Source organism: Oncorhynchus mykiss, chromosome 3 (genome assembly GCF_013265735.2).
Source record: "Oncorhynchus mykiss isolate Arlee chromosome 3, USDA_OmykA_1.1, whole genome shotgun sequence".
In the NCBI taxonomy this organism is placed as follows: Eukaryota; Metazoa; Chordata; class Actinopteri; order Salmoniformes; family Salmonidae; genus Oncorhynchus; species Oncorhynchus mykiss.
This window is the reverse complement of record NC_048567.1, coordinates 1860679-1885175: the sequence shown is the minus strand read 5'-3', so window position 1 is coordinate 1885175 and position 24497 is coordinate 1860679. Positions and strand designations below refer to the sequence as shown.

Sequence of the window (24497 nt, the reverse complement as noted above, 5' to 3'; positions counted from 1 at the left end):
TCGCCAGACGGGCCGGTCGCAGCTTCAGAGGTGGCGTCGTCGCCAGACGGGCCGGTCGCAGCTTCAGAGGTGGCGTCGTCGCCAGACGGGCCGGTCGCAGCTTCAGAGGTGGCGTCGTCGCCAGACGGGCCGGTCGCAGCTTCAGAGGTGGCGTCGTCGCCAGACGGGCCGGTCGCAGCTTCAGAGGTGGCGTCGTCGCCAGACGGGCCGGTCGCAGCTTCAGAGGTGGCGTCGTCGCCAGACGGGCCGGTCGCAGCTTCAGAGGTGGCGTCGTCGCCAGACGGGCCGGTCGCAGCTTCAGAGGTGGCGTCGTCGCCAGACGGGCCGGTCGCAGCTTCAGAGGTGGCGTCGTCGCCAGACGGGCCGGTCGCAGCTTCAGAGGTGGCGTCGTCGCCAGACGGGCCGGTCGCAGCTTCAGAGGTGGCGTCGTCGCCAGACGGGCCGGTCGCAGCTTCAGAGGTGGCGTCGTCGCCAGACGGGCCGGTCGCAGCTTCAGAGGTGGCGTCGTCGCCAGACGGGCCGGTCGCAGCTTCAGAGGTGGCGTCGTCGCCAGACGGGCCGGTCGCAGCTTCAGAGGTGGCGTCGTCGCCAGACGGGCCGGTCGCAGCTTCAGAGGTGGCGTCGTCGCCAGACGGGCCGGTCGCAGCTTCAGAGGTGGCGTCGTCGCCAGACGGGCCGGTCGCAGCTTCAGAGGTGGCGTCGTCGCCAGACGGGCCGGTCGCAGCTTCAGAGGTGGCGTCGTCGCCAGACGGGCCGGTCGCAGCTTCAGAGGTGGCGTCGTCGCCAGACGGGCCGGTCGCAGCTTCAGAGGTGGCGTCGTCGCCAGACGGGCCGGTCGCAGCTTCAGAGGTGGCGTCGTCGCCAGACGGGCCGGTCGCAGCTTCAGAGGTGGCGTCGTCGCCAGACGGGCCGGTCGCAGCTTCAGAGGTGGCGTCGTCGCCAGACGGGCCGGTCGCAGCTTCAGAGGTGGCGTCGTCGCCAGACGGGCCGGTCGCAGCTTCAGAGGTGGCGTCGTCGCCAGACGGGCCGGTCGCAGCTTCAGAGGTGGCGTCGTCGCCAGACGGGCCGGTCGCAGCTTCAGAGGTGGCGTCGTCGCCAGACGGGCCGGTCGCAGCTTCAGAGGTGGCGTCGTCGCCAGACGGGCCGGTCGCAGCTTCAGAGGTGGCGTCGTCGCCAGACGGGCCGGTCGCAGCTTCAGAGGTGGCGTCGTCGCCAGACGGGCCGGTCGCAGCTTCAGAGGTGGCGTCGTCGCCAGACGGGCCGGTCGCAGCTTCAGAGGTGGCGTCGTCGCCAGACGGGCCGGTCGCAGCTTCAGAGGTGGCGTCGTCGCCAGACGGGCCGGTCGCAGCTTCAGAGGTGGCGTCGTCGCCAGACGGGCCGGTCGCAGCTTCAGAGGTGGCGTCGTCGCCAGACGGGCCGGTCGCAGCTTCAGAGGTGGCGTCGTCGCCAGACGGGCCGGTCGCAGCTTCAGAGGTGGCGTCGTCGCCAGACGGGCCGGTCGCAGCTTCAGAGGTGGCGTCGTCGCCAGACGGGCCGGTCGCAGCTTCAGAGGTGGCGTCGTCGCCAGACGGGCCGGTCGCAGCTTCAGAGGTGGCGTCGTCGCCAGACGGGCCGGTCGCAGCTTCAGAGGTGGCGTCGTCGCCAGACGGGCCGGTCGCAGCTTCAGAGGTGGCGTCGTCGCCAGACGGGCCGGTCGCAGCTTCAGAGGTGGCGTCGTCGCCAGACGGGCCGGTCGCAGCTTCAGAGGTGGCGTCGTCGCCAGACGGGCCGGTCGCAGCGTCAGAGGTGGCGTCGTCCGAGGACATGCGCCTCAGCTTCTCCTCAGAGGACAGGGCATCATTTGCCGGAGAGCTACCATGGTTTGGAGAAGCTTGGGATTCTACTTCATTGGTCTCTAAATACTCTTGAGAAAAAACAAAAGGAACAGTTGGGTATTCTACAGCAACACATCTGTTCTACACGGTCTAGGCCAAATTGCTAATCGAATTTTGAGCAACATGAACCCTACAGTTTTCAAAGTATATGTTTCAGGCCGTACCTTCTCTGGCTTGTTTAGCGTCAGACCCTATGGATCGGAGCAAGGCCGATCATGCACAATGGAGACGTCATTTGATGACAGCTCTACACAATGGAGACGTCATTTGATGACAGCTCTGAAAAATGTAGGTTAAGGTTTGACAACATTATTTAGACTGAGTTACTCTATGCTGTTGAATGAGTGTCAAACACAGCAGCACCATAGACAGTGACAAAGAACATAGCTAGAAGGGTTGCGGAAAGAAACACTTACCTCCAAGTCTCCTCTGCAGAGAGACTTGATCTTGCTTCTGGGACTTTCCAACAGGGTAACAAGAAACTGAGGAGAAAGTGTTGACAGAAGTTGAGTTCACACAAAATAGCTACATATATTAATAGCAGTGAAGAATAAAAGATGACCAACGCGGAAGATACAGACAGTCAAATATTAATACCCAACTTATAAAGTTAAGCATATTTACCAAACAAATCCCTTAAACATTAGTGAACCAACCTTTGACAACCCCCACAGTCATCACAACGAGCAGCAATTCTCTCACACCTCCCATGATCATGAAAATAGTCTGTGTTATCAACAGGTAATGTCTTCCCATGGCCTGTATGAGGCTTATATAGGCCACTAATGACCTTAGTTTACCTGACAAACATGGCTTAACGATCAATTAACAAGCTTGATTGAGTTGTTACGTTCAGATAGAAATAGACCATGTAGAACATATGTTGATTCTTATCAAGTTGGTGGGCAGGCAATCTTTTCTACTCCATATATTGCATTTATATCTGTAATGATTAACCCTAATGGTCTCAGATCAGCAGTAGAAAGAAGTATTCCTAATTATTTTAGGTGTAATCTTCAAAGATATTAGGGGGAAATAAACACTGTACCCAAATCCACGTTTTACGTTTTTCAGACAGTGAGAGAGAAGAGGGAGGGATAGGGGGAAGCACAACAGGCCCACACTCATCCTCTCGTACCACCAGGTTCCCTTCCAGCAGATACTGGACTTCAGAGGAACTTCTGCTGCTATACCCCATCTTTACCTTTACCCACAAAGGTCCTAAACGGTAGAAAGTGTCCGGCCAACAGACAGACGCACACCTTATGACGGCAATAACCTGTAGTCCAAGGGGATAGTAGCACTTCACTGAGAGCAAAACAGACAGGGACCAAAAGATGTGGAAGAAGCAATTAGGAGGCCTGCGTCTTGTGACCGTAGCGTACGTGTAGGTATGTACGGCAGGACCAAATCAGAGAGATAGGTACGAGCAAGCCCATGTAATGCTTTGTAGGTTAGCAGTAAAACCTTGAAATCAGCCCTTGCCTTGACAGGAAGCCAGTGTAGGGAGGCTAGCACTGGAGTAATATGATATATTTTTGGGGTTCTAGTCAGGATTCTAGCAGCCGTATTTAGCACTAACTGAAGTTTATTTAGTGCTTTATCCGGGTAGCCGGAAAGTAAGAGCATTGCAGTAGTCTAACCTAGAAGTGACAAAAGCATGGATACATTTTTCTGCATCATTTTTGGACAGAAAGTTTGATTTTTGCAATGTTACGTAGATGGAAAAAAGCTTTCCTTGAAACAGTCTTGATATGTTCTTCAAAAGAGAGATCAGGGTCCAGAGTAACGCCGAGGGCCTTCACAGTTTTATTTGAGACGACTGTACAGCCATTAAGATTAATTGTCAGATTCAACAGAAGATCTCTTTGTTTCTTGGGACCTAGAACAAGCATCTCTGTTTTGTCCGAGTTTAAAAGTAGAACGTTTGCAGCCATCCACTTCCTTATGTCTGAAACACATGCTTCTAGCGAGGGCAATTTTGGGGCTTCACCATGTTTCATTGAAATGTTCAGCTGTGTGTCATCCGCATAGCAGTGAAAGTTAACATTATGTTTTCGAATGACATCCCCAAGAGGTAAAATATATAGTGAAAATCAATAGTGGTCCTAAAACGGAACCTTGAGGAACATCGAAATTTACAGTTGATTTGTCAGAGGACAAACCATTCACAGAGACTGTAACAGTTTTCTTCTATCTCCTCCTCTGACGAGGAAGGCAGAGGCTGCGCAACAGCCTTTTCTAAACATTTTGAGAGGAATGGAAGATTCGATATAGGCCGATAGTTTTTTATATTTTCTGGGTCAAGGTTTGGCTTTTTCAAGAGAGGCTTTATTACTGCCACTTTTAGTGAGTTTGGTACACATCCGGTGGATAGAGAGCCGTTTATTATGTTCAACATAGGAGGGCCAAGCACAGGAAACAGCTCTTTCAGTAGTTTAGTTGGAATAGGGTCCAGTATGGAGCTTGAAGGTTTAGAGGCCATGATTATTTTCATCATTGTGTCAAGGGATATAGTACTAAAACACTTGAGTGTCTCTCTTGATCCTAGGTCCTGGCAGAGTTGTGCAGACTCAGGACAACTGAGCTTTGAAGGAATACGCAGATTTAAAGAGGAGTCCGTAATTTACTTTGTAATAATCATCTTTTCCTCAAAGAAGTTCATGAATTTATTACTGCTGAGGTGAAAGCCATCCTCTCTTGGGGAATGCTGCTTTTTAGTTAGCTTTGCGACAGTATCAAAAACGAATTTCGGATTGTTCTTATTTTCCTCAATTAAGTTGGAAAAATAGGATGATCGAGCAGCAGCAAGGGCTCTTCGATACTGCACGGTACTGTCTTTCCAAGCTAGTCGGAAGACTTCCAGTTTGGTGTGGCGCCATTTCCGTTCCAATTTTCTGGAAGCTTGCTTCAGAGCTCGGGTATTTTCTGTATACCAGGGAGCTAGTTTCTTATGAGAAATGTTTTTAGTTTTTAGGGGTGCAACTGCATCTAGGGTATTGCGCAAGGTTAAATTGAGTTCCTCAGTTAGGTGGTTAACTGATTTTTGTCCTCTGGCGTCCTTGGGTAGACAGAGGGAGTCTGGAAGGACATCAAGGAATCTTTGTGTTGTCTGTGAATTTATAGCACGACTTTTGATGTTCCTTGGTTGGGGTCTGAGCAGATTATTTGTTGCAATTGCAAACGTAATAAAATGGTGGTCCGATAGTCCAGGATTATGAGGGAAAACATTAAGATCCACAACATTTATTCCATGGGACAAAACTAGGTCCAGAGTATGACTGTGACAGTGAGTAGGTCCAGAGACATGTCGGCTGATTATTCGTTTTAAGTCTAATACTGCGGGTAATGGAGTCGCCAATGACTAGAGTTTTCAATTTGTCAGAGCTAATGGTGGGAAGCTTCGGCGTCTCTGACCCCGTAACGGGAGGAGTAGAGACAAGAGAAGGCTCGGCCTTTGACTCCGACTCGCTGCTTAATGGGGAAAACCGGTTGAAGTTTGTCGGCTGAATGAGCGACACCGGTTGAGCATTCCTACAGCATTTCTCTCCAGAAACCGTGAGAAAGTTGTCCGGCTGCGGGGACCGTGCGAGGGGATTTATACTAACGTTACTATCTGTACTTACTGGTGGCACAGACGCTGTTTCATCCTTTCCTACACTGAAATTACCCTTGCCTAACGATTGCGTCTGAAGCTGGGCTTGTAGCACAGCTATCCTCACCGTAAGGCGATCGTTCTCCTGTATGAGTACAGCGACTGCAATTAGAAGGCATCATGTTAATGTTACTACTTAGCTTCGGCTGTTGGAGGTCCTGACGAACCATGTCCAGATAAAGCGTCCGGAGTATGAGGATTCTGTGTTATGCACTATAGCCCGTTACCATATGTGATTTAATATTATCTGCTGTTGGCTTGTGTGGATGTATGTATGTATGTGTTATGCAACATAGCTGACTTGAACCATTGTTCAGTTTCAGGGCCATGGGCCTTTCTCATGATGGAAAAATACAGAACTGTGCAATGAGTTGGGGGGGGGGCACATTCAGAACAGTCTTTTGTTAGATAACAGGAGCCAGGTGCCTGATAACTGCATATTCTACACAGCTACAACGACTGACCGCTGAAGCGCTTAAGGGGCTGGGACCAGCCTCTGCGCCAACAATCAACGATAGGCTGGGTGAGTCTAAACCACGCCCAGTCTACTCTGACAGGCCGGCTCGGAAGCAGGAACTACTGTCAGAGTATATTAAATATCTTTGTCAGGAACAAGTCAGTTCTGTTTTGCCCTGCGAGGTGGGACAGAGCCCATATATACAAAAATTGCATTTACCACTTATTGCTTAGCTAATAAAAGCCTCATTGTGATATTTATCCTGATACCAGATTCGAATTGACGCAACCCTGACACAAGTGAAAAAATTGAGGGAAAAACCAAAAATATAAACGGTAATTAAAAAGTAAAAACCGTAAAGTTGTCATGTAGCAAAGTAGGCAACAAAACACGTAAACAAGTCTGCAAGTTGTGACCGGAAATGGCGTCAAAATGCTGTTGAGGTATCATGTGATGCTACTAGCATAAATGGACCAACACTGAGCACATGTAGCTTAAGTCAATTGGTAATTTAAAACACAGGGGTCTGAGTAATATTGCTGGCGCATGGATATAATGCAAAATAAATGTTGCCATCACCCCAGTTACTCAAGTCAGGTCATACACCTCAACTCCAAGTAGGAACCACCAAAACAATACAGAGGACACAAGTATTACAGTTAATGTTTAATTGAGCCAAAACAAGCAAATGCAGTTACACACTGGACTAGAGTACCCATGAACTCTTGCATGTCCCACGTCAGATATCCATGGCGTCGTCGCCGGACGGGCCGGTCGCAGCTTCAGAGGTGGCGTCGTCGCCGGACGGGCCGGTCGCAGCTTCAGAGGTGGCGTCGTCGCCAGACGGGCCGGTCGCAGCTTCAGAGGTGGCGTCGTCGCCAGACGGGCCGGTCGCAGCTTCAGAGGTGGCGTCGTCGCCAGACGGGCCGGTCGCAGCTTCAGAGGTGGCGTCGTCGCCAGACGGGCCGGTCGCAGCTTCAGAGGTGGCGTCGTCGCCAGACGGGCCGGTCGCAGCTTCAGAGGTGGCGTCGTCGCCAGACGGGCCGGTCGCAGCTTCAGAGGTGGCGTCGTCGCCAGACGGGCCGGTCGCAGCTTCAGAGGTGGCGTCGTCGCCAGACGGGCCGGTCGCAGCTTCAGAGGTGGCGTCGTCGCCAGACGGGCCGGTCGCAGCTTCAGAGGTGGCGTCGTCGCCAGACGGGCCGGTCGCAGCTTCAGAGGTGGCGTCGTCGCCAGACGGGCCGGTCGCAGCTTCAGAGGTGGCGTCGTCGCCGGACGGGCCGGTCGCAGCTTCAGAGGTGGCGTCGTCGCCGGACGGGCCGGTCGCAGCTTCAGAGGTGGCGTCGTCGCCGGACGGGCCGGTCGCAGCTTCAGAGGTGGCGTCGTCGCCAGACGGGCCGGTCGCAGCTTCAGAGGTGGCGTCGTCGCCAGACGGGCCGGTCGCAGCTTCAGAGGTGGCGTCGTCGCCAGACGGGCCGGTCGCAGCTTCAGAGGTGGCGTCGTCGCCAGACGGGCCGGTCGCAGCTTCAGAGGTGGCGTCGTCGCCAGACGGGCCGGTCGCAGCTTCAGAGGTGGCGTCGTCGCCAGACGGGCCGGTCGCAGCTTCAGAGGTGGCGTCGTCGCCAGACGGGCCGGTCGCAGCTTCAGAGGTGGCGTCGTCGCCAGACGGGCCGGTCGCAGCTTCAGAGGTGGCGTCGTCGCCAGACGGGCCGGTCGCAGCTTCAGAGGTGGCGTCGTCGCCAGACGGGCCGGTCGCAGCTTCAGAGGTGGCGTCGTCGCCAGACGGGCCGGTCGCAGCTTCAGAGGTGGCGTCGTCGCCAGACGGGCCGGTCGCAGCTTCAGAGGTGGCGTCGTCGCCAGACGGGCCGGTCGCAGCTTCAGAGGTGGCGTCGTCGCCAGACGGGCCGGTCGCAGCTTCAGAGGTGGCGTCGTCGCCAGACGGGCCGGTCGCAGCTTCAGAGGTGGCGTCGTCGCCGGACGGGCCGGTCGCAGCTTCAGAGGTGGCGTCGTCGCCAGACGGGCCGGTCGCAGCTTCAGAGGTGGCGTCGTCGCCAGACGGGCCGGTCGCAGCTTCAGAGGTGGCGTCGTCGCCAGACGGGCCGGTCGCAGCTTCAGAGGTGGCGTCGTCGCCAGACGGGCCGGTCGCAGCTTCAGAGGTGGCGTCGTCGCCAGACGGGCCGGTCGCAGCTTCAGAGGTGGCGTCGTCGCCAGACGGGCCGGTCGCAGCTTCAGAGGTGGCGTCGTCGCCAGACGGGCCGGTCGCAGCTTCAGAGGTGGCGTCGTCGCCAGACGGGCCGGTCGCAGCTTCAGAGGTGGCGTCGTCGCCAGACGGGCCGGTCGCAGCTTCAGAGGTGGCGTCGTCGCCAGACGGGCCGGTCGCAGCTTCAGAGGTGGCGTCGTCGCCAGACGGGCCGGTCGCAGCTTCAGAGGTGGCGTCGTCGCCAGACGGGCCGGTCGCAGCTTCAGAGGTGGCGTCGTCGCCAGACGGGCCGGTCGCAGCTTCAGAGGTGGCGTCGTCGCCAGACGGGCCGGTCGCAGCTTCAGAGGTGGCGTCGTCGCCATACGGGCCGGTCGCAGCTTCAGAGGTGGCGTCGTCGCCAGACGGGCCGGTCGCAGCTTCAGAGGTGGCGGCGTCGTCCGAGGACACGCGCCTCAGCTTCTCCTCAGAGGACAGGGCATCATTTGCCGGAGAGCTACCATGGTTTGGAGAAGCTTGGGATTCTACTTCATTGGTCTCTAAATACTCTTGAGAAAAAACAAAAGGAACAGTTGGGTATTCTACAGCAACACATCTGTTCTACACGGTCTAGGCCAAATTGCTAATCGAATTTTGAGCAACATGAACCCTACAGTTTTCAAAGTATATGTTTCAGGCCGTACCTTCTCTGGCTTGTTTAGCGTCAGACCCTATGGATCGGAGCAAGGCCGATCATGCACAATGGAGACGTCATTTGATGACAGCTCTGCACAATGGAGACGTCATTTGATGACAGCTCTGAAAAATGTAGGTTAAGGTTTGACAACATTATTTAGACTGAGTTACTCTATGCTGTTGAATGAGTGTCAAACACAGCAGCACCATAGACAGTGACAAAGAACATAGCTAGAAGGGTTGCGGAAAGAAACACTTACCTCCAAGTCTCCTCTGCAGAGAGACTTGATCTTGCTTCTGGGACTTTCCAACAGGGTAACAAGAAACTGAGGAGAAAGTGTTGACAGAAGTTGAGTTCACACAAAATAGCTACATATATTAATAGCAGTGAAGAATAAAAGATGACCAACGCGGAAGATACAGACAGTCAAATATTAATACCCAACTTATAAAGTTAAGCATATTTACCAAACAAATCCCTTAAACATTAGTGAACCAACCTTTGACAACCCCCACAGTCATCACAACGAGCAGCAATTCTCTCACACCTCCCATGATCATGAAAATAGTCTGTGTTATCAACAGGTAATGTCTTCCCATGGCCTGTATGAGGCTTATATAGGCCACTAATGACCTTAGTTTACCTGACAAACATGGCTTAACGATCAATTAACAAGCTTGATTGAGTTGTTACGTTCAGATAGAAATAGACCATGTAGAACATATGTTGATTCTTATCAAGTTGGTGGGCAGGCAATCTTTTCTACTCCATATATTGCATTTATATCTGTAATGATTAACCCTAATGGTCTCAGATCAGCAGTAGAAAGAAGTATTCCTAATTATTTTAGGTGTAATCTTCAAAGATATTAGGGGGAAATAAACACTGTACCCAAATCCACGTTTTACGTTTTTCAGACAGTGAGAGAGAAGAGGGAGGGATAGGGGGAAGCACAACAGGCCCACACTCATCCTCTCGTACCACCAGGTTCCCTTCCAGCAGATACTGGACTTCAGAGGAACTTCTGCTGCTATACCCCATCTTTACCTTTACCCACAAAGGTCCTAAACGGTAGAAAGTGTCCGGCCAACAGACAGACGCACACCTTATGACGGCAATAACCTGTAGTCCAAGGGGATAGTAGCACTTCACTGAGAGCAAAACAGACAGGGACCAAAAGATGTGGAAGAAGCAATTAGGAGGCCTGCGTCTTGTGACCGTAGCGTACGTGTAGGTATGTACGGCAGGACCAAATCAGAGAGATAGGTACGAGCAAGCCCATGTAATGCTTTGTAGGTTAGCAGTAAAACCTTGAAATCAGCCCTTGCCTTGACAGGAAGCCAGTGTAGGGAGGCTAGCACTGGAGTAATATGATATATTTTTGGGGTTCTAGTCAGGATTCTAGCAGCCGTATTTAGCACTAACTGAAGTTTATTTAGTGCTTTATCCGGGTAGCCGGAAAGTAAGAGCATTGCAGTAGTCTAACCTAGAAGTGACAAAAGCATGGATACATTTTTCTGCATCATTTTTGGACAGAAAGTTTGATTTTTGCAATGTTACGTAGATGGAAAAAAGCTTTCCTTGAAACAGTCTTGATATGTTCTTCAAAAGAGAGATCAGGGTCCAGAGTAACGCCGAGGGCCTTCACAGTTTTATTTGAGACGACTGTACAGCCATTAAGATTAATTGTCAGATTCAACAGAAGATCTCTTTGTTTCTTGGGACCTAGAACAAGCATCTCTGTTTTGTCCGAGTTTAAAAGTAGAACGTTTGCAGCCATCCACTTCCTTATGTCTGAAACACATGCTTCTAGCGAGGGCAATTTTGGGGCTTCACCATGTTTCATTGAAATGTTCAGCTGTGTGTCATCCGCATAGCAGTGAAAGTTAACATTATGTTTTCGAATGACATCCCCAAGAGGTAAAATATATAGTGAAAATCAATAGTGGTCCTAAAACGGAACCTTGAGGAACATCGAAATTTACAGTTGATTTGTCAGAGGACAAACCATTCACAGAGACTGTAACAGTTTTCTTCTATCTCCTCCTCTGACGAGGAAGGCAGAGGCTGCGCAACAGCCTTTTCTAAACATTTTGAGAGGAATGGAAGATTCGATATAGGCCGATAGTTTTTTATATTTTCTGGGTCAAGGTTTGGCTTTTTCAAGAGAGGCTTTATTACTGCCACTTTTAGTGAGTTTGGTACACATCCGGTGGATAGAGAGCCGTTTATTATGTTCAACATAGGAGGGCCAAGCACAGGAAACAGCTCTTTCAGTAGTTTAGTTGGAATAGGGTCCAGTATGGAGCTTGAAGGTTTAGAGGCCATGATTATTTTCATCATTGTGTCAAGGGATATAGTACTAAAACACTTGAGTGTCTCTCTTGATCCTAGGTCCTGGCAGAGTTGTGCAGACTCAGGACAACTGAGCTTTGAAGGAATACGCAGATTTAAAGAGGAGTCCGTAATTTACTTTGTAATAATCATCTTTTCCTCAAAGAAGTTCATGAATTTATTACTGCTGAGGTGAAAGCCATCCTCTCTTGGGGAATGCTGCTTTTTAGTTAGCTTTGCGACAGTATCAAAAACGAATTTCGGATTGTTCTTATTTTCCTCAATTAAGTTGGAAAAATAGGATGATCGAGCAGCAGCAAGGGCTCTTCGATACTGCACGGTACTGTCTTTCCAAGCTAGTCGGAAGACTTCCAGTTTGGTGTGGCGCCATTTCCGTTCCAATTTTCTGGAAGCTTGCTTCAGAGCTCGGGTATTTTCTGTATACCAGGGAGCTAGTTTCTTATGAGAAATGTTTTTAGTTTTTAGGGGTGCAACTGCATCTAGGGTATTGCGCAAGGTTAAATTGAGTTCCTCAGTTAGGTGGTTAACTGATTTTTGTCCTCTGGCGTCCTTGGGTAGACAGAGGGAGTCTGGAAGGACATCAAGGAATCTTTGTGTTGTCTGTGAATTTATAGCACGACTTTTGATGTTCCTTGGTTGGGGTCTGAGCAGATTATTTGTTGCAATTGCAAACGTAATAAAATGGTGGTCCGATAGTCCAGGATTATGAGGGAAAACATTAAGATCCACAACATTTATTCCATGGGACAAAACTAGGTCCAGAGTATGACTGTGACAGTGAGTAGGTCCAGAGACATGTCGGCTGATTATTCGTTTTAAGTCTAATACTGCGGGTAATGGAGTCGCCAATGACTAGAGTTTTCAATTTGTCAGAGCTAATGGTGGGAAGCTTCGGCGTCTCTGACCCCGTAACGGGAGGAGTAGAGACAAGAGAAGGCTCGGCCTTTGACTCCGACTCGCTGCTTAATGGGGAAAACCGGTTGAAGTTTGTCGGCTGAATGAGCGACACCGGTTGAGCATTCCTACAGCATTTCTCTCCAGAAACCGTGAGAAAGTTGTCCGGCTGCGGGGACCGTGCGAGGGGATTTATACTAACGTTACTATCTGTACTTACTGGTGGCACAGACGCTGTTTCATCCTTTCCTACACTGAAATTACCCTTGCCTAACGATTGCGTCTGAAGCTGGGCTTGTAGCACAGCTATCCTCACCGTAAGGCGATCGTTCTCCTGTATGAGTACAGCGACTGCAATTAGAAGGCATCATGTTAATGTTACTACTTAGCTTCGGCTGTTGGAGGTCCTGACGAACCATGTCCAGATAAAGCGTCCGGAGTATGAGGATTCTGTGTTATGCACTATAGCCCGTTACCATATGTGATTTAATATTATCTGCTGTTGGCTTGTGTGGATGTATGTATGTATGTGTTATGCAACATAGCTGACTTGAACCATTGTTCAGTTTCAGGGCCATGGGCCTTTCTCATGATGGAAAAATACAGAACTGTGCAATGAGTTGGGGGGGGGCACATTCAGAACAGTCTTTTGTTAGATAACAGGAGCCAGGTGCCTGATAACTGCATATTCTACACAGCTACAACGACTGACCGCTGAAGCGCTTAAGGGGCTGGGACCAGCCTCTGCGCCAACAATCAACGATAGGCTGGGTGAGTCTAAACCACGCCCAGTCTACTCTGACAGGCCGGCTCGGAAGCAGGAACTACTGTCAGAGTATATTAAATATCTTTGTCAGGAACAAGTCAGTTCTGTTTTGCCCTGCGAGGTGGGACAGAGCCCATATATACAAAAATTGCATTTACCACTTATTGCTTAGCTAATAAAAGCCTCATTGTGATATTTATCCTGATACCAGATTCGAATTGACGCAACCCTGACACAAGTGAAAAAATTGAGGGAAAAACCAAAAATATAAACGGTAATTAAAAAGTAAAAACCGTAAAGTTGTCATGTAGCAAAGTAGGCAACAAAACACGTAAACAAGTCTGCAAGTTGTGACCGGAAATGGCGTCAAAATGCTGTTGAGGTATCATGTGATGCTACTAGCATAAATGGACCAACACTGAGCACATGTAGCTTAAGTCAATTGGTAATTTAAAACACAGGGGTCTGAGTAATATTGCTGGCGCATGGATATAATGCAAAATAAATGTTGCCATCACCCCAGTTACTCAAGTCAGGTCATACACCTCAACTCCAAGTAGGAACCACCAAAACAATACAGAGGACACAAGTATTACAGTTAATGTTTAATTGAGCCAAAACAAGCAAATGCAGTTACACACTGGACTAGAGTACCCATGAACTCTTGCATGTCCCACGTCAGATATCCATGGCGTCGTCGCCGGACGGGCCGGTCGCAGCTTCAGAGGTGGCGTCGTCGCCGGACGGGCCGGTCGCAGCTTCAGAGGTGGCGTCGTCGCCAGACGGGCCGGTCGCAGCTTCAGAGGTGGCGTCGTCGCCAGACGGGCCGGTCGCAGCTTCAGAGGTGGCGTCGTCGCCAGACGGGCCGGTCGCAGCTTCAGAGGTGGCGTCGTCGCCAGACGGGCCGGTCGCAGCTTCAGAGGTGGCGTCGTCGCCAGACGGGCCGGTCGCAGCTTCAGAGGTGGCGTCGTCGCCAGACGGGCCGGTCGCAGCTTCAGAGGTGGCGTCGTCGCCAGACGGGCCGGTCGCAGCTTCAGAGGTGGCGTCGTCGCCAGACGGGCCGGTCGCAGCTTCAGAGGTGGCGTCGTCGCCAGACGGGCCGGTCGCAGCTTCAGAGGTGGCGTCGTCGCCAGACGGGCCGGTCGCAGCTTCAGAGGTGGCGTCGTCGCCGGACGGGCCGGTCGCAGCTTCAGAGGTGGCGTCGTCGCCGGACGGGCCGGTCGCAGCTTCAGAGGTGGCGTCGTCGCCAGACGGGCCGGTCGCAGCTTCAGAGGTGGCGTCGTCGCCAGACGGGCCGGTCGCAGCTTCAGAGGTGGCGTCGTCGCCAGACGGGCCGGTCGCAGCTTCAGAGGTGGCGTCGTCGCCAGACGGGCCGGTCGCAGCTTCAGAGGTGGCGTCGTCGCCAGACGGGCCGGTCGCAGCTTCAGAGGTGGCGTCGTCGCCAGACGGGCCGGTCGCAGCTTCAGAGGTGGCGTCGTCGCCAGACGGGCCGGTCGCAGCTTCAGAGGTGGCGTCGTCGCCAGACGGGCCGGTCGCAGCTTCAGAGGTGGCGTCGTCGCCAGACGGGCCGGTCGCAGCTTCAGAGGTGGCGTCGTCGCCAGACGGGCCGGTCGCAGCTTCAGAGGTGGCGTCGTCGCCAGACGGGCCGGTCGCAGCTTCAGAGGTGGCGTCGTCGCCAGACGGGCCGGTCGCAGCTTCAGAGGTGGCGTCGTCGCCAGACGGGCCGGTCGCAGCTTCAGAGGTGGCGTCGTCGCCAGACGGGCCGGTCGCAGCTTCAGAGGTGGCGTCGTCGCCATACGGGCCGGTCGCAGCTTCAGAGGTGGCGTCGTCGCCAGACGGGCCGGTCGCAGCTTCAGAGGTGGCGGCGTCGTCCGAGGACACGCGCCTCAGCTTCTCCTCAGAGGACAGGGCATCATTTGCCGGAGAGCTACCATGGTTTGGAGAAGCTTGGGATTCTACTTCATTGGTCTCTAAATACTCTTGAGAAAAAACAAAAGGAACAGTTGGGTATTCTACAGCAACACATCTGTTCTACACGGTCTAGGCCAAATTGCTAATCGAATTTTGAGCAACATGAACCCTACAGTTTTCAAAGTATATGTTTCAGGCCGTACCTTCTCTGGCTTGTTTAGCGTCAGACCCTATGGATCGGAGCAAGGCCGATCATGCACAATGGAGACGTCATTTGATGACAGCTCTGCACAATGGAGACGTCATTTGATGACAGCTCTGAAAAATGTAGGTTAAGGTTTGACAACATTATTTAGACTGAGTTACTCTATGCTGTTGAATGAGTGTCAAACACAGCAGCACCATAGACAGTGACAAAGAACATAGCTAGAAGGGTTGCGGAAAGAAACACTTACCTCCAAGTCTCCTCTGCAGAGAGACTTGATCTTGCTTCTGGGACTTTCCAACAGGGTAACAAGAAACTGAGGAGAAAGTGTTGACAGAAGTTGAGTTCACACAAAATAGCTACATATATTAATAGCAGTGAAGAATAAAAGATGACCAACGCGGAAGATACAGACAGTCAAATATTAATACCCAACTTATAAAGTTAAGCATATTTACCAAACAAATCCCTTAAACATTAGTGAACCAACCTTTGACAACCCCCACAGTCATCACAACGAGCAGCAATTCTCTCACACCTCCCATGATCATGAAAATAGTCTGTGTTATCAACAGGTAATGTCTTCCCATGGCCTGTATGAGGCTTATATAGGCCACTAATGACCTTAGTTTACCTGACAAACATGGCTTAACGATCAATTAACAAGCTTGATTGAGTTGTTACGTTCAGATAGAAATAGACCATGTAGAACATATGTTGATTCTTATCAAGTTGGTGGGCAGGCAATCTTTTCTACTCCATATATTGCATTTATATCTGTAATGATTAACCCTAATGGTCTCAGATCAGCAGTAGAAAGAAGTATTCCTAATTATTTTAGGTGTAATCTTCAAAGATATTAGGGGGAAATAAACACTGTACCCAAATCCACGTTTTACGTTTTTCAGACAGTGAGAGAGAAGAGGGAGGGATAGGGGGAAGCACAACAGGCCCACACTCATCCTCTCGTACCACCAGGTTCCCTTCCAGCAGATACTGGACTTCAGAGGAACTTCTGCTGCTATACCCCATCTTTACCTTTACCCACAAAGGTCCTAAACGGTAGAAAGTGTCCGGCCAACAGACAGACGCACACCTTATGACGGCAATAACCTGTAGTCCAAGGGGATAGTAGCACTTCACTGAGAGCAAAACAGACAGGGACCAAAAGATGTGGAAGAAGCAATTAGGAGGCCTGCGTCTTGTGACCGTAGCGTACGTGTAGGTATGTACGGCAGGACCAAATCAGAGAGATAGGTACGAGCAAGCCCATGTAATGCTTTGTAGGTTAGCAGTAAAACCTTGAAATCAGCCCTTGCCTTGACAGGAAGCCAGTGTAGGGAGGCTAGCACTGGAGTAATATGATATATTTTTGGGGTTCTAGTCAGGATTCTAGCAGCCGTATTTAGCACTAACTGAAGTTTATTTAGTGCTTTATCCGGGTAGCCGGAAAGTAAGAGCATTGCAGTAGTCTAACCTAGAAGTGACAAAAGCATGGATACATTTTTCTGCATCATTTTTGGACAGAAAGTTTGATTTTTGCAATGTTACGTAGATGGAAAAAAGCTTTCCTTGAAACAGTCTTGATATGTTCTTCAAAAGAGAGATCAGGGTCCAGAGTAACGCCGAGGGCCTTCACAGTTTTATTTGAGACGACTGTACAGCCATTAAGATTAATTGTCAGATTCAACAGAAGATCTCTTTGTTTCTTGGGACCTAGAACAAGCATCTCTGTTTTGTCCGAGTTTAAAAGTAGAACGTTTGCAGCCATCCACTTCCTTATGTCTGAAACACATGCTTCTAGCGAGGGCAATTTTGGGGCTTCACCATGTTTCATTGAAATGTTCAGCTGTGTGTCATCCGCATAGCAGTGAAAGTTAACATTATGTTTTCGAATGACATCCCCAAGAGGTAAAATATATAGTGAAAATCAATAGTGGTCCTAAAACGGAACCTTGAGGAACATCGAAATTTACAGTTGATTTGTCAGAGGACAAACCATTCACAGAGACTGTAACAGTTTTCTTCTATCTCCTCCTCTGACGAGGAAGGCAGAGGCTGCGCAACAGCCTTTTCTAAACATTTTGAGAGGAATGGAAGATTCGATATAGGCCGATAGTTTTTTATATTTTCTGGGTCAAGGTTTGGCTTTTTCAAGAGAGGCTTTATTACTGCCACTTTTAGTGAGTTTGGTACACATCCGGTGGATAGAGAGCCGTTTATTATGTTCAACATAGGAGGGCCAAGCACAGGAAACAGCTCTTTCAGTAGTTTAGTTGGAATAGGGTCCAGTATGGAGCTTGAAGGTTTAGAGGCCATGATTATTTTCATCATTGTGTCAAGGGATATAGTACTAAAACACTTGAGTGTCTCTCTTGATCCTAGGTCCTGGCAGAGTTGTGCAGACTCAGGACAACTGAGCTTTGAAGGAATACGCAGATTTAAAGAGGAGTCCGTAATTTACTTTGTAATAATCATCTTTTCCTCAAAGAAGTTCATGAATTTATTACTGCTGAGGTGAAAGCCATCCTCTCTTGGGGAATGCTGCTTTTTAGTTAGCTTTGCGACAGTATCAAAAACGAATTTCGGATTGTTCTTATTTTCCTCAATTAAGTTGGAAAAATAGGATGATCGAGCAGCAGCAAGGGCTCTTCGATACTGCACGGTACTGTCTTTCCAAGCTAGTCGGAAGACTTCCAGTTTGGTGTGGCGCCATTTCCGTTCCAATTTTCTGGAAGCTTGCTTCAGAGCTCGGGTATTTTCTGTATACCAGGGAGCTAGTTTCTTATGAGAAATGTTTTTAGTTTTTAGGGGTGCAACTGCATCTAGGGTATTGCGCAAGGTTAAATTGAGTTCCTCAGTTAGGTGGTTAACTGATTTTTGTCCTCTGGCGTCCTTGGGTAGACAGAGGGAGTCTGGAAGGACATCAAGGAATCTTTGTGTTGTCTGTGAATTTATAGCACGACTTTTGATGTTCCTTGGTTGGGGTCTGAGCAGATTATTTGTTGCAATTGCAAACGTAATAAAATGGTGGTCCGATAGTCCAGGATTATGAGGGAAAACATTAAGATCCACAACATTTATTCCATGGGACAAAACTAGGTCCAGAGTATGACTGTGACAGTGAGTAGGTCCAGAGACATGTCGGCTGATTATTCGTTTTAAGTCTAATACTGCGGGTAATGGAGTCGCCAATGACTAGAGTTTTCAATTTGTCAGAGCTAATGGTGGGAAGCTTCGGCGTCTCTGACCCCGTAACGGGAGGAGTAGAGACAAGAGAAGGCTCGGCCTTTGACTCCGACTCGCTGCTTAATGGGGAAAACCGGTTGAAGTTTGTCGGCTGAATGAGCGACACCGGTTGAGCATTCCTACAGCATTTCTCTCCAGAAACCGTGAGAAAGTTGTCCGGCTGCGGGGACCGTGCGAGGGGATTTATACTAACGTTACTATCTGTACTTACTGGTGGCACAGACGCTGTTTCATCCTTTCCTACACTGAAATTACCCTTGCCTAACGATTGCGTCTGAAGCTGGGCTTGTAGCACAGCTATCCTCACCGTAAGGCGATCGTTCTCCTGTATGAGTACAGCGACTGCAATTAGAAGGCATCATGTTAATGTTACTACTTAGCTTCGGCTGTTGGAGGTCCTGACGAACCATGTCCAGATAAAGCGTCCGGAGTATGAGGATTCTGTGTTATGCACTATAGCCCGTTACCATATGTGATTTAATATTATCTGCTGTTGGCTTGTGTGGATGTATGTATGTATGTGTTATGCAACATAGCTGACTTGAACCATTGTTCAGTTTCAGGGCCATGGGCCTTTCTCATGATGGAAAAATACAGAACTGTGCAATGAGTTGGGGGGGGGGCACATTCAGAACAGTCTTTTGTTAGATAACAGGAGCCAGGTGCCTGATAACTGCATATTCTACACAGCTACAACGACTGACCGCTGAAGCGCTTAAGGGGCTGGGACCAGCCTCTGCGCCAACAATCAACGATAGGCTGGGTGAGTCTAAACCACGCCCAGTCTACTCTGACAGGCCGGCTCGGAAGCAGGAACTACTGTCAGAGTATATTAAATATCTTTGTCAGGAACAAGTCAGTTCTGTTTTGCCCTGCGAGGTGGGACAGAGCCCATATATACGAAAATTGCATTTACCACTTATTGCTTAGCTAATAAAAGCCTCATTGTGATATTTATCCTGATACCAGATTCGAATTGACGCAACCCTGACACGAGTGAAAAAATTGAGGGAAAAACCAAAAATATAAACGGTAATTAAAAAGTAAAAACCGTAAAGTTGTCATGTAGCAAAGTAGGCAACAAAACACGTAAACAAGTCTGCAAGTTGTGACCGGAAATGGCGTCAAAATGCTGTTGAGGTATCATGTGATGCTACTAGCATAAATGGACCAACACTGAGCACATGTAGCTTAAGTCAATTGGTAATTTAAAACACAGGGGTCTGAGTAATATTGCTGGCGCATGGATATAATGCAAAATAAATGTTGCCATCACCCCAGTTACTCAAGTCAGGTCATACACCTCAACTCCAAGTAGGAACCACCAAAACAATACAGAGGACACAAGTATTACAGTTAATGTTTAATTGAGCCAAAACAAGCAAATGCAGTTACACACTGGACTAGAGTACCCATGAACTCTTGCATGTCCCACGTCAGATATCCATGGCGTCGTCGCCGGACGGGCCGGTCGCAGCTTCAGAGGTGGCGTCGTCGCCAGACGGGCCGGTCGCAGCTTCAGAGGTGGCGTCGTCGCCGGACGGGCCGGTCGCAGCTTCAGAGGTGGCGTCGTCGCCGGACGGGCCGGTCGCAGCTTCAGAGGTGGCGTCGTCGCCGGACGGGCCGGTCGCAGCTTCAGAGGTGGCGTCGTCGCCAGACGGGCCGGTCGCAGCTTCAGAGGTGGCGTCGTCGCCAGACGGGCCGGTCGCAGCTTCAGAGGTGGCGTCGTCGCCAGACGGGCCGGTCGCAGCTTCAGAGGTGGCGTCGTCGCCAGACGGGCCGGTCGCAGCTTCAGAGGTGGCGTCGTCGCCAGACGGGCCGGTCGCAGCTTCAGAGGTGGCGTCGTCGCCAGACGGGCCGGTCGCAGCTTCAGAGGTGGCGTCGTCGCCAGACGGGCCGGTCGCAGCTTCAGAGGTGGCGTCGTCGCCAGACGGGCCGGTCGCAGCTTCAGAGGTGGCGTCGTCGCCAGACGGGCCGGTCGCAGCTTCAGAGGTGGCGTCGTCGCCAGACGGGCCGGTCGCAGCTTCAGAGGTGGCGTCGTCGCCAGACGGGCCGGTCGCAGCTTCAGAGGTGGCGTCGTCGCCAGACGGGCCGGTCGCAGCTTCAGAGGTGGCGTCGTCGCCAGACGGGCCGGTCGCAGCTTCAGAGGTGGCGTCGTCGCCAGACGGGCCGGTCGCAGCTTCAGAGGTGGCGTCGTCGCCAGACGGGCCGGTCGCAGCTTCAGAGGTGGCGTCGTCGCCAGACGGGCCGGTCGCAGCTTCAGAGGTGGCGTCGTCGCCAGACGGGCCGGTCGCAGCTTCAGAGGTGGCGTCGTCGCCAGACGGGCCGGTCGCAGCTTCAGAGGTGGCGTCGTCGCCAGACGGGCCGGTCGCAGCTTCAGAGGTGGCGTCGTCGCCAGACGGGCCGGTCGCAGCTTCAGAGGTGGCGTCGTCGCCAGACGGGCCGGTCGCAGCTTCAGAGGTGGCGTCGTCGCCAGACGGGCCGGTCGCAGCTTCAGAGGTGGCGTCGTCGCCAGACGGGCCGGTCGCAGCTTCAGAGGTGGCGTCGTCGCCAGACGGGCCGGTCGCAGCTTCAGAGGTGGCGTCGTCGCCAGACGGGCCGGTCGCAGCTTCAGAGGTGGCGTCGTCGCCAGACGGGCCGGTCGCAGCTTCAGAGGTGGCGTCGTCGCCAGACGGGCCGGTCGCAGCTTCAGAGGTGGCGTCGTCGCCAGACGGGCCGGTCGCAGCTTCAGAGGTGGCGTCGTCGCCAGACGGGCCGGTCGCAGCTTCAGAGGTGGCGTCGTCGCCAGACGGGCCGGTCGCAGCTTCAGAGGTGGCGTCGTCGCCAGACGGGCCGGTCGCAGCTTCAGAGGTGGCGTCGTCGCCAGACGGGCCGGTCGCAGCTTCAGAGGTGGCGTCGTCGCCAGACGGGCCGGTCGCAGCTTCAGAGGTGGCGTCGTCGCCAGACGGGCCGGTCGCAGCTTCAGAGGTGGCGTCGTCGCCAGACGGGCCGGTCGCAGCTTCAGAGGTGGCGTCGTCGCCAGACGGGCCGGTCGCAGCTTCAGAGGTGGCGTCGTCGCCAGACGGGCCGGTCGCAGCTTCAGAGGTGGCGTCGTCGCCAGACGGGCCGGTCGCAGCTTCAGAGGTGGCGTCGTCGCCAGACGGGCCGGTCGCAGCTTCAGAGGTGGCGTCGTCGCCAGACGGGCCGGTCGCAGCTTCAGAGGTGGCGTCGTCGCCAGACGGGCCGGTCGCAGCTTCAGAGGTGGCGTCGTCGCCAGACGGGCCGGTCGCAGCTTCAGAGGTGGCGTCGTCGCCAGACGGGCCGGTCGCAGCTTCAGAGGTGGCGTCGTCGCCAGACGGGCCGGTCGCAGCTTCAGAGGTGGCGTCGTCGCCAGACGGGCCGGTCGCAGCTTCAGAGGTGGCGTCGTCGCCAGACGGGCCGGTCGCAGCTTCAGAGGTGGCGTCGTCGCCAGACGGGCCGGTCGCAGCTTCAGAGGTGGCGTCGTCGCCAGACGGGCCGGTCGCAGCTTCAGAGGTGGCGTCGTCGCCAGACGGGCCGGTCGCAGCTTCAGAGGTGGCGTCGTCGCCAGACGGGCCGGTCGCAGCTTCAGAGGTGGCGTCGTCGCCAGACGGGCCGGTCGCAGCTTCAGAGGTGGCGTCGTCGCCAGACGGGCCGGTCGCAGCTTCAGAGGTGGCGTCGTCGCCAGACGGGCCGGTCGCAGCTTCAGAGGTGGCGTCGTCGCCAGACGGGCCGGTCGCAGCTTCAGAGGTGGCGTCGTCGCCAGACGGGCCGGTCGCAGCTTCAGAGGTGGCGTCGTCGCCAGACGGGCCGGTCGCAGCTTCAGAGGTGGCGTCGTCGCCAGACGGGCCGGTCGCAGCTTCAGAGGTGGCGTCGTCGCCAGACGGGCCGGTCGCAGCTTCAGAGGTGGCGTCGTCGCCAGACGGGCCGGTCGCAGCTTCAGAGGTGGCGTCGTCGCCAGACGGGCCGGTCGCAGCTTCAGAGGTGGCGTCGTCGCCAGACGGGCCGGTCGCAGCTTCAGAGGTGGCGTCGTCGCCAGACGGGCCGGTCGCAGCTTCAGAGGTGGCGTCGTCGCCAGACGGGCCGGTCGCAGCTTCAGAGGTGGCGTCGTCGCCAGACGGGCCGGTCGCAGCTTCAGAGGTGGCGTCGTCGCCAGACGGGCCGGTCGCAGCTTCAGAGGTGGCGTCGTCGCCAGACGGGCCGGTCGCAGCTTCAGAGGTGGCGTCGTCGCCAGACGGGCCGGTCGCAGCTTCAGAGGTGGCGTCGTCGCCAGACGGGCCGGTCGCAGCTTCAGAGGTGGCGTCGTCGCCAGACGGGCCGGTCGCAGCTTCAGAGGTGGCGTCGTCGCCAGACGGGCCGGTCGCAGCTTCAGAGGTGGCGTCGTCGCCAGACGGGCCGGTCGCAGCTTCAGAGGTGGCGTCGTCGCCAGACGGGCCGGTCGCAGCTTCAGAGGTGGCGTCGTCGCCAGACGGGCCGGTCGCAGCTTCAGAGGTGGCGTCGTCGCCAGACGGGCCGGTCGCAGCTTCAGAGGTGGCGTCGTCGCCAGACGGGCCGGTCGCAGCTTCAGAGGTGGCGTCGTCGCCAGACGGGCCGGTCGCAGCTTCAGAGGTGGCGTCGTCGCCAGACGGGCCGGTCGCAGCTTCAGAGGTGGCGTCGTCGCCAGACGGGCCGGTCGCAGCTTCAGAGGTGGCGTCGTCGCCAGACGGGCCGGTCGCAGCTTCAGAGGTGGCGTCGTCGCCAGACGGGCCGGTCGCAGCTTCAGAGGTGGCGTCGTCGCCAGACGGGCCGGTCGCAGCTTCAGAGGTGGCGTCGTCGCCAGACGGGCCGGTCGCAGCTACAGAGGTGGCGTCGTCGCCAGACGGGCCGGTCGCAGCTTCAGAGGTGGCGTCGTCGCCAGACGGGCCGGTCGCAGCTTCAGAGGTGGCGTCGTCGCCAGACGGGCCGGTCGCAGCTTCAGAGGTGGCGTCGTCGCCAGACGGGCCGGTCGCAGCTTCAGAGGTGGCGTCGTCGCCAGACGGGCCGGTCGCAGCTTCAGAGGTGGCGTCGTCGCCAGACGGGCCGGTCGCAGCTTCAGAGGTGGCGTCGTCGCCAGACGGGCCGGTCGCAGCTTCAGAGGTGGCGTCGTCGCCAGACGGGCCGGTCGCAGCTTCAGAGGTGGCGTCGTCGCCAGACGGGCCGGTCGCAGCTTCAGAGGTGGCGTCGTCGCCAGACGGGCCGGTCGCAGCTTCAGAGGTGGCGTCGTCGTCCGAGGACATGCGCCTCAGCTTCTCCTCAGAGGACAGGGCATCATTTGCCGGAGAGCTACCATGGTTTGGAGAAGCTTGGGATTCTACTTCATTGGTCTCTAAATACTCTTGAGAAAAAACAAAAGGAACAGTTGGGTATTCTACAGCAACACATCTGTTCTACACGGTCTAGGCCAAATTGCTAATCGAATTTTGAGCAACATGAACCCTACAGTTTTCAAAGTATATGTTTCAGGCCGTACCTTCTCTGGCTTGTTTAGCGTCAGACCCTATGGATCGGAGCAAGGCCAGGGCATGCACAATGGAGACGTCATTTGATGACAGCTCTGAAAAATGTAGGTTAAGGTTTGACAACATTATTTAGACTGAGTTACTCTATGCTGTTGAATGAGTGTCAAACACAGCAGCACCATAGACAGTGACAAAGAACATAGCTAGAAGGGTTGCGGAAAGAAACACTTACCTCCAAGTCTCCTCTGCAGAGAGACTTGATCTTGCTTCTGGGACTTTCCAACAGGGTAACAAGAAACTGAGGAGAAAGTGTTGACAGAAGTTGAGTTCACACAAAATAGCTACATATATTAATAGCAGTGAAGAATAAAAGATGACCAACGCGGAAGATACAGACAGTCAAATATTAATACCCAACTTATAAAGTTAAGCATATTTACCAAACAAATCCCTTAAACATTAGTGAACCAACCTTTGACAACCCCCACAGTCATCACAACGAGCAGCAATTCTCTCACACCTCCCATGATCATGAAAATAGTCTGTGTTATCAACAGGTAATGTCTTCCCATGGCCTGTATGAGGCTTATATAGGCCACTAATGACCTTAGTTTACCTGACAAACATGGCTTAACGATCAATTAACAAGCTTGATTGAGTTGTTACGTTCAGATAGAAATAGACCATGTAGAACATATGTTGATTCTTATCAAGTTGGTGGGCAGGCAATCTTTTCTACTCCATATATTGCATTTATATCTGTAATGATTAACCCTAATGGTCTCAG

At 53.0% G+C, this 24497-nt stretch overlaps 1 protein-coding gene and 2 pseudogenes across 1 annotated transcript; all 3 read right to left on the bottom strand.

Moving 5' to 3' along the window:
• Window positions 1–269: 269 nt before the first annotated feature.
• Window positions 270–2591, bottom strand: LOC118944758 (annotated as a pseudogene).
• A 4500-nt stretch (window positions 2592–7091) lies between these two features.
• LOC118944757 lies at window positions 7092–9416 on the bottom strand (annotated as a pseudogene).
• Window positions 9417–21949: 12533 nt separating this feature from the next.
• LOC118944756 (polysialoglycoprotein-like) lies at window positions 21950–24243 on the bottom strand (the record flags this gene model as incomplete). The annotated part of the gene is made up of 4 exons (XM_036965491.1): window positions 24183–24243; window positions 23943–24008; window positions 23722–23805; window positions 21950–23586 (listed from the first exon to the last, which is right to left on the bottom strand). Coding segments are annotated over exons 1-4 (1848 nt in total), but the record flags the coding sequence as incomplete, so codon positions are not given.
• Window positions 24244–24497: the final 254 nt, after the last annotated feature.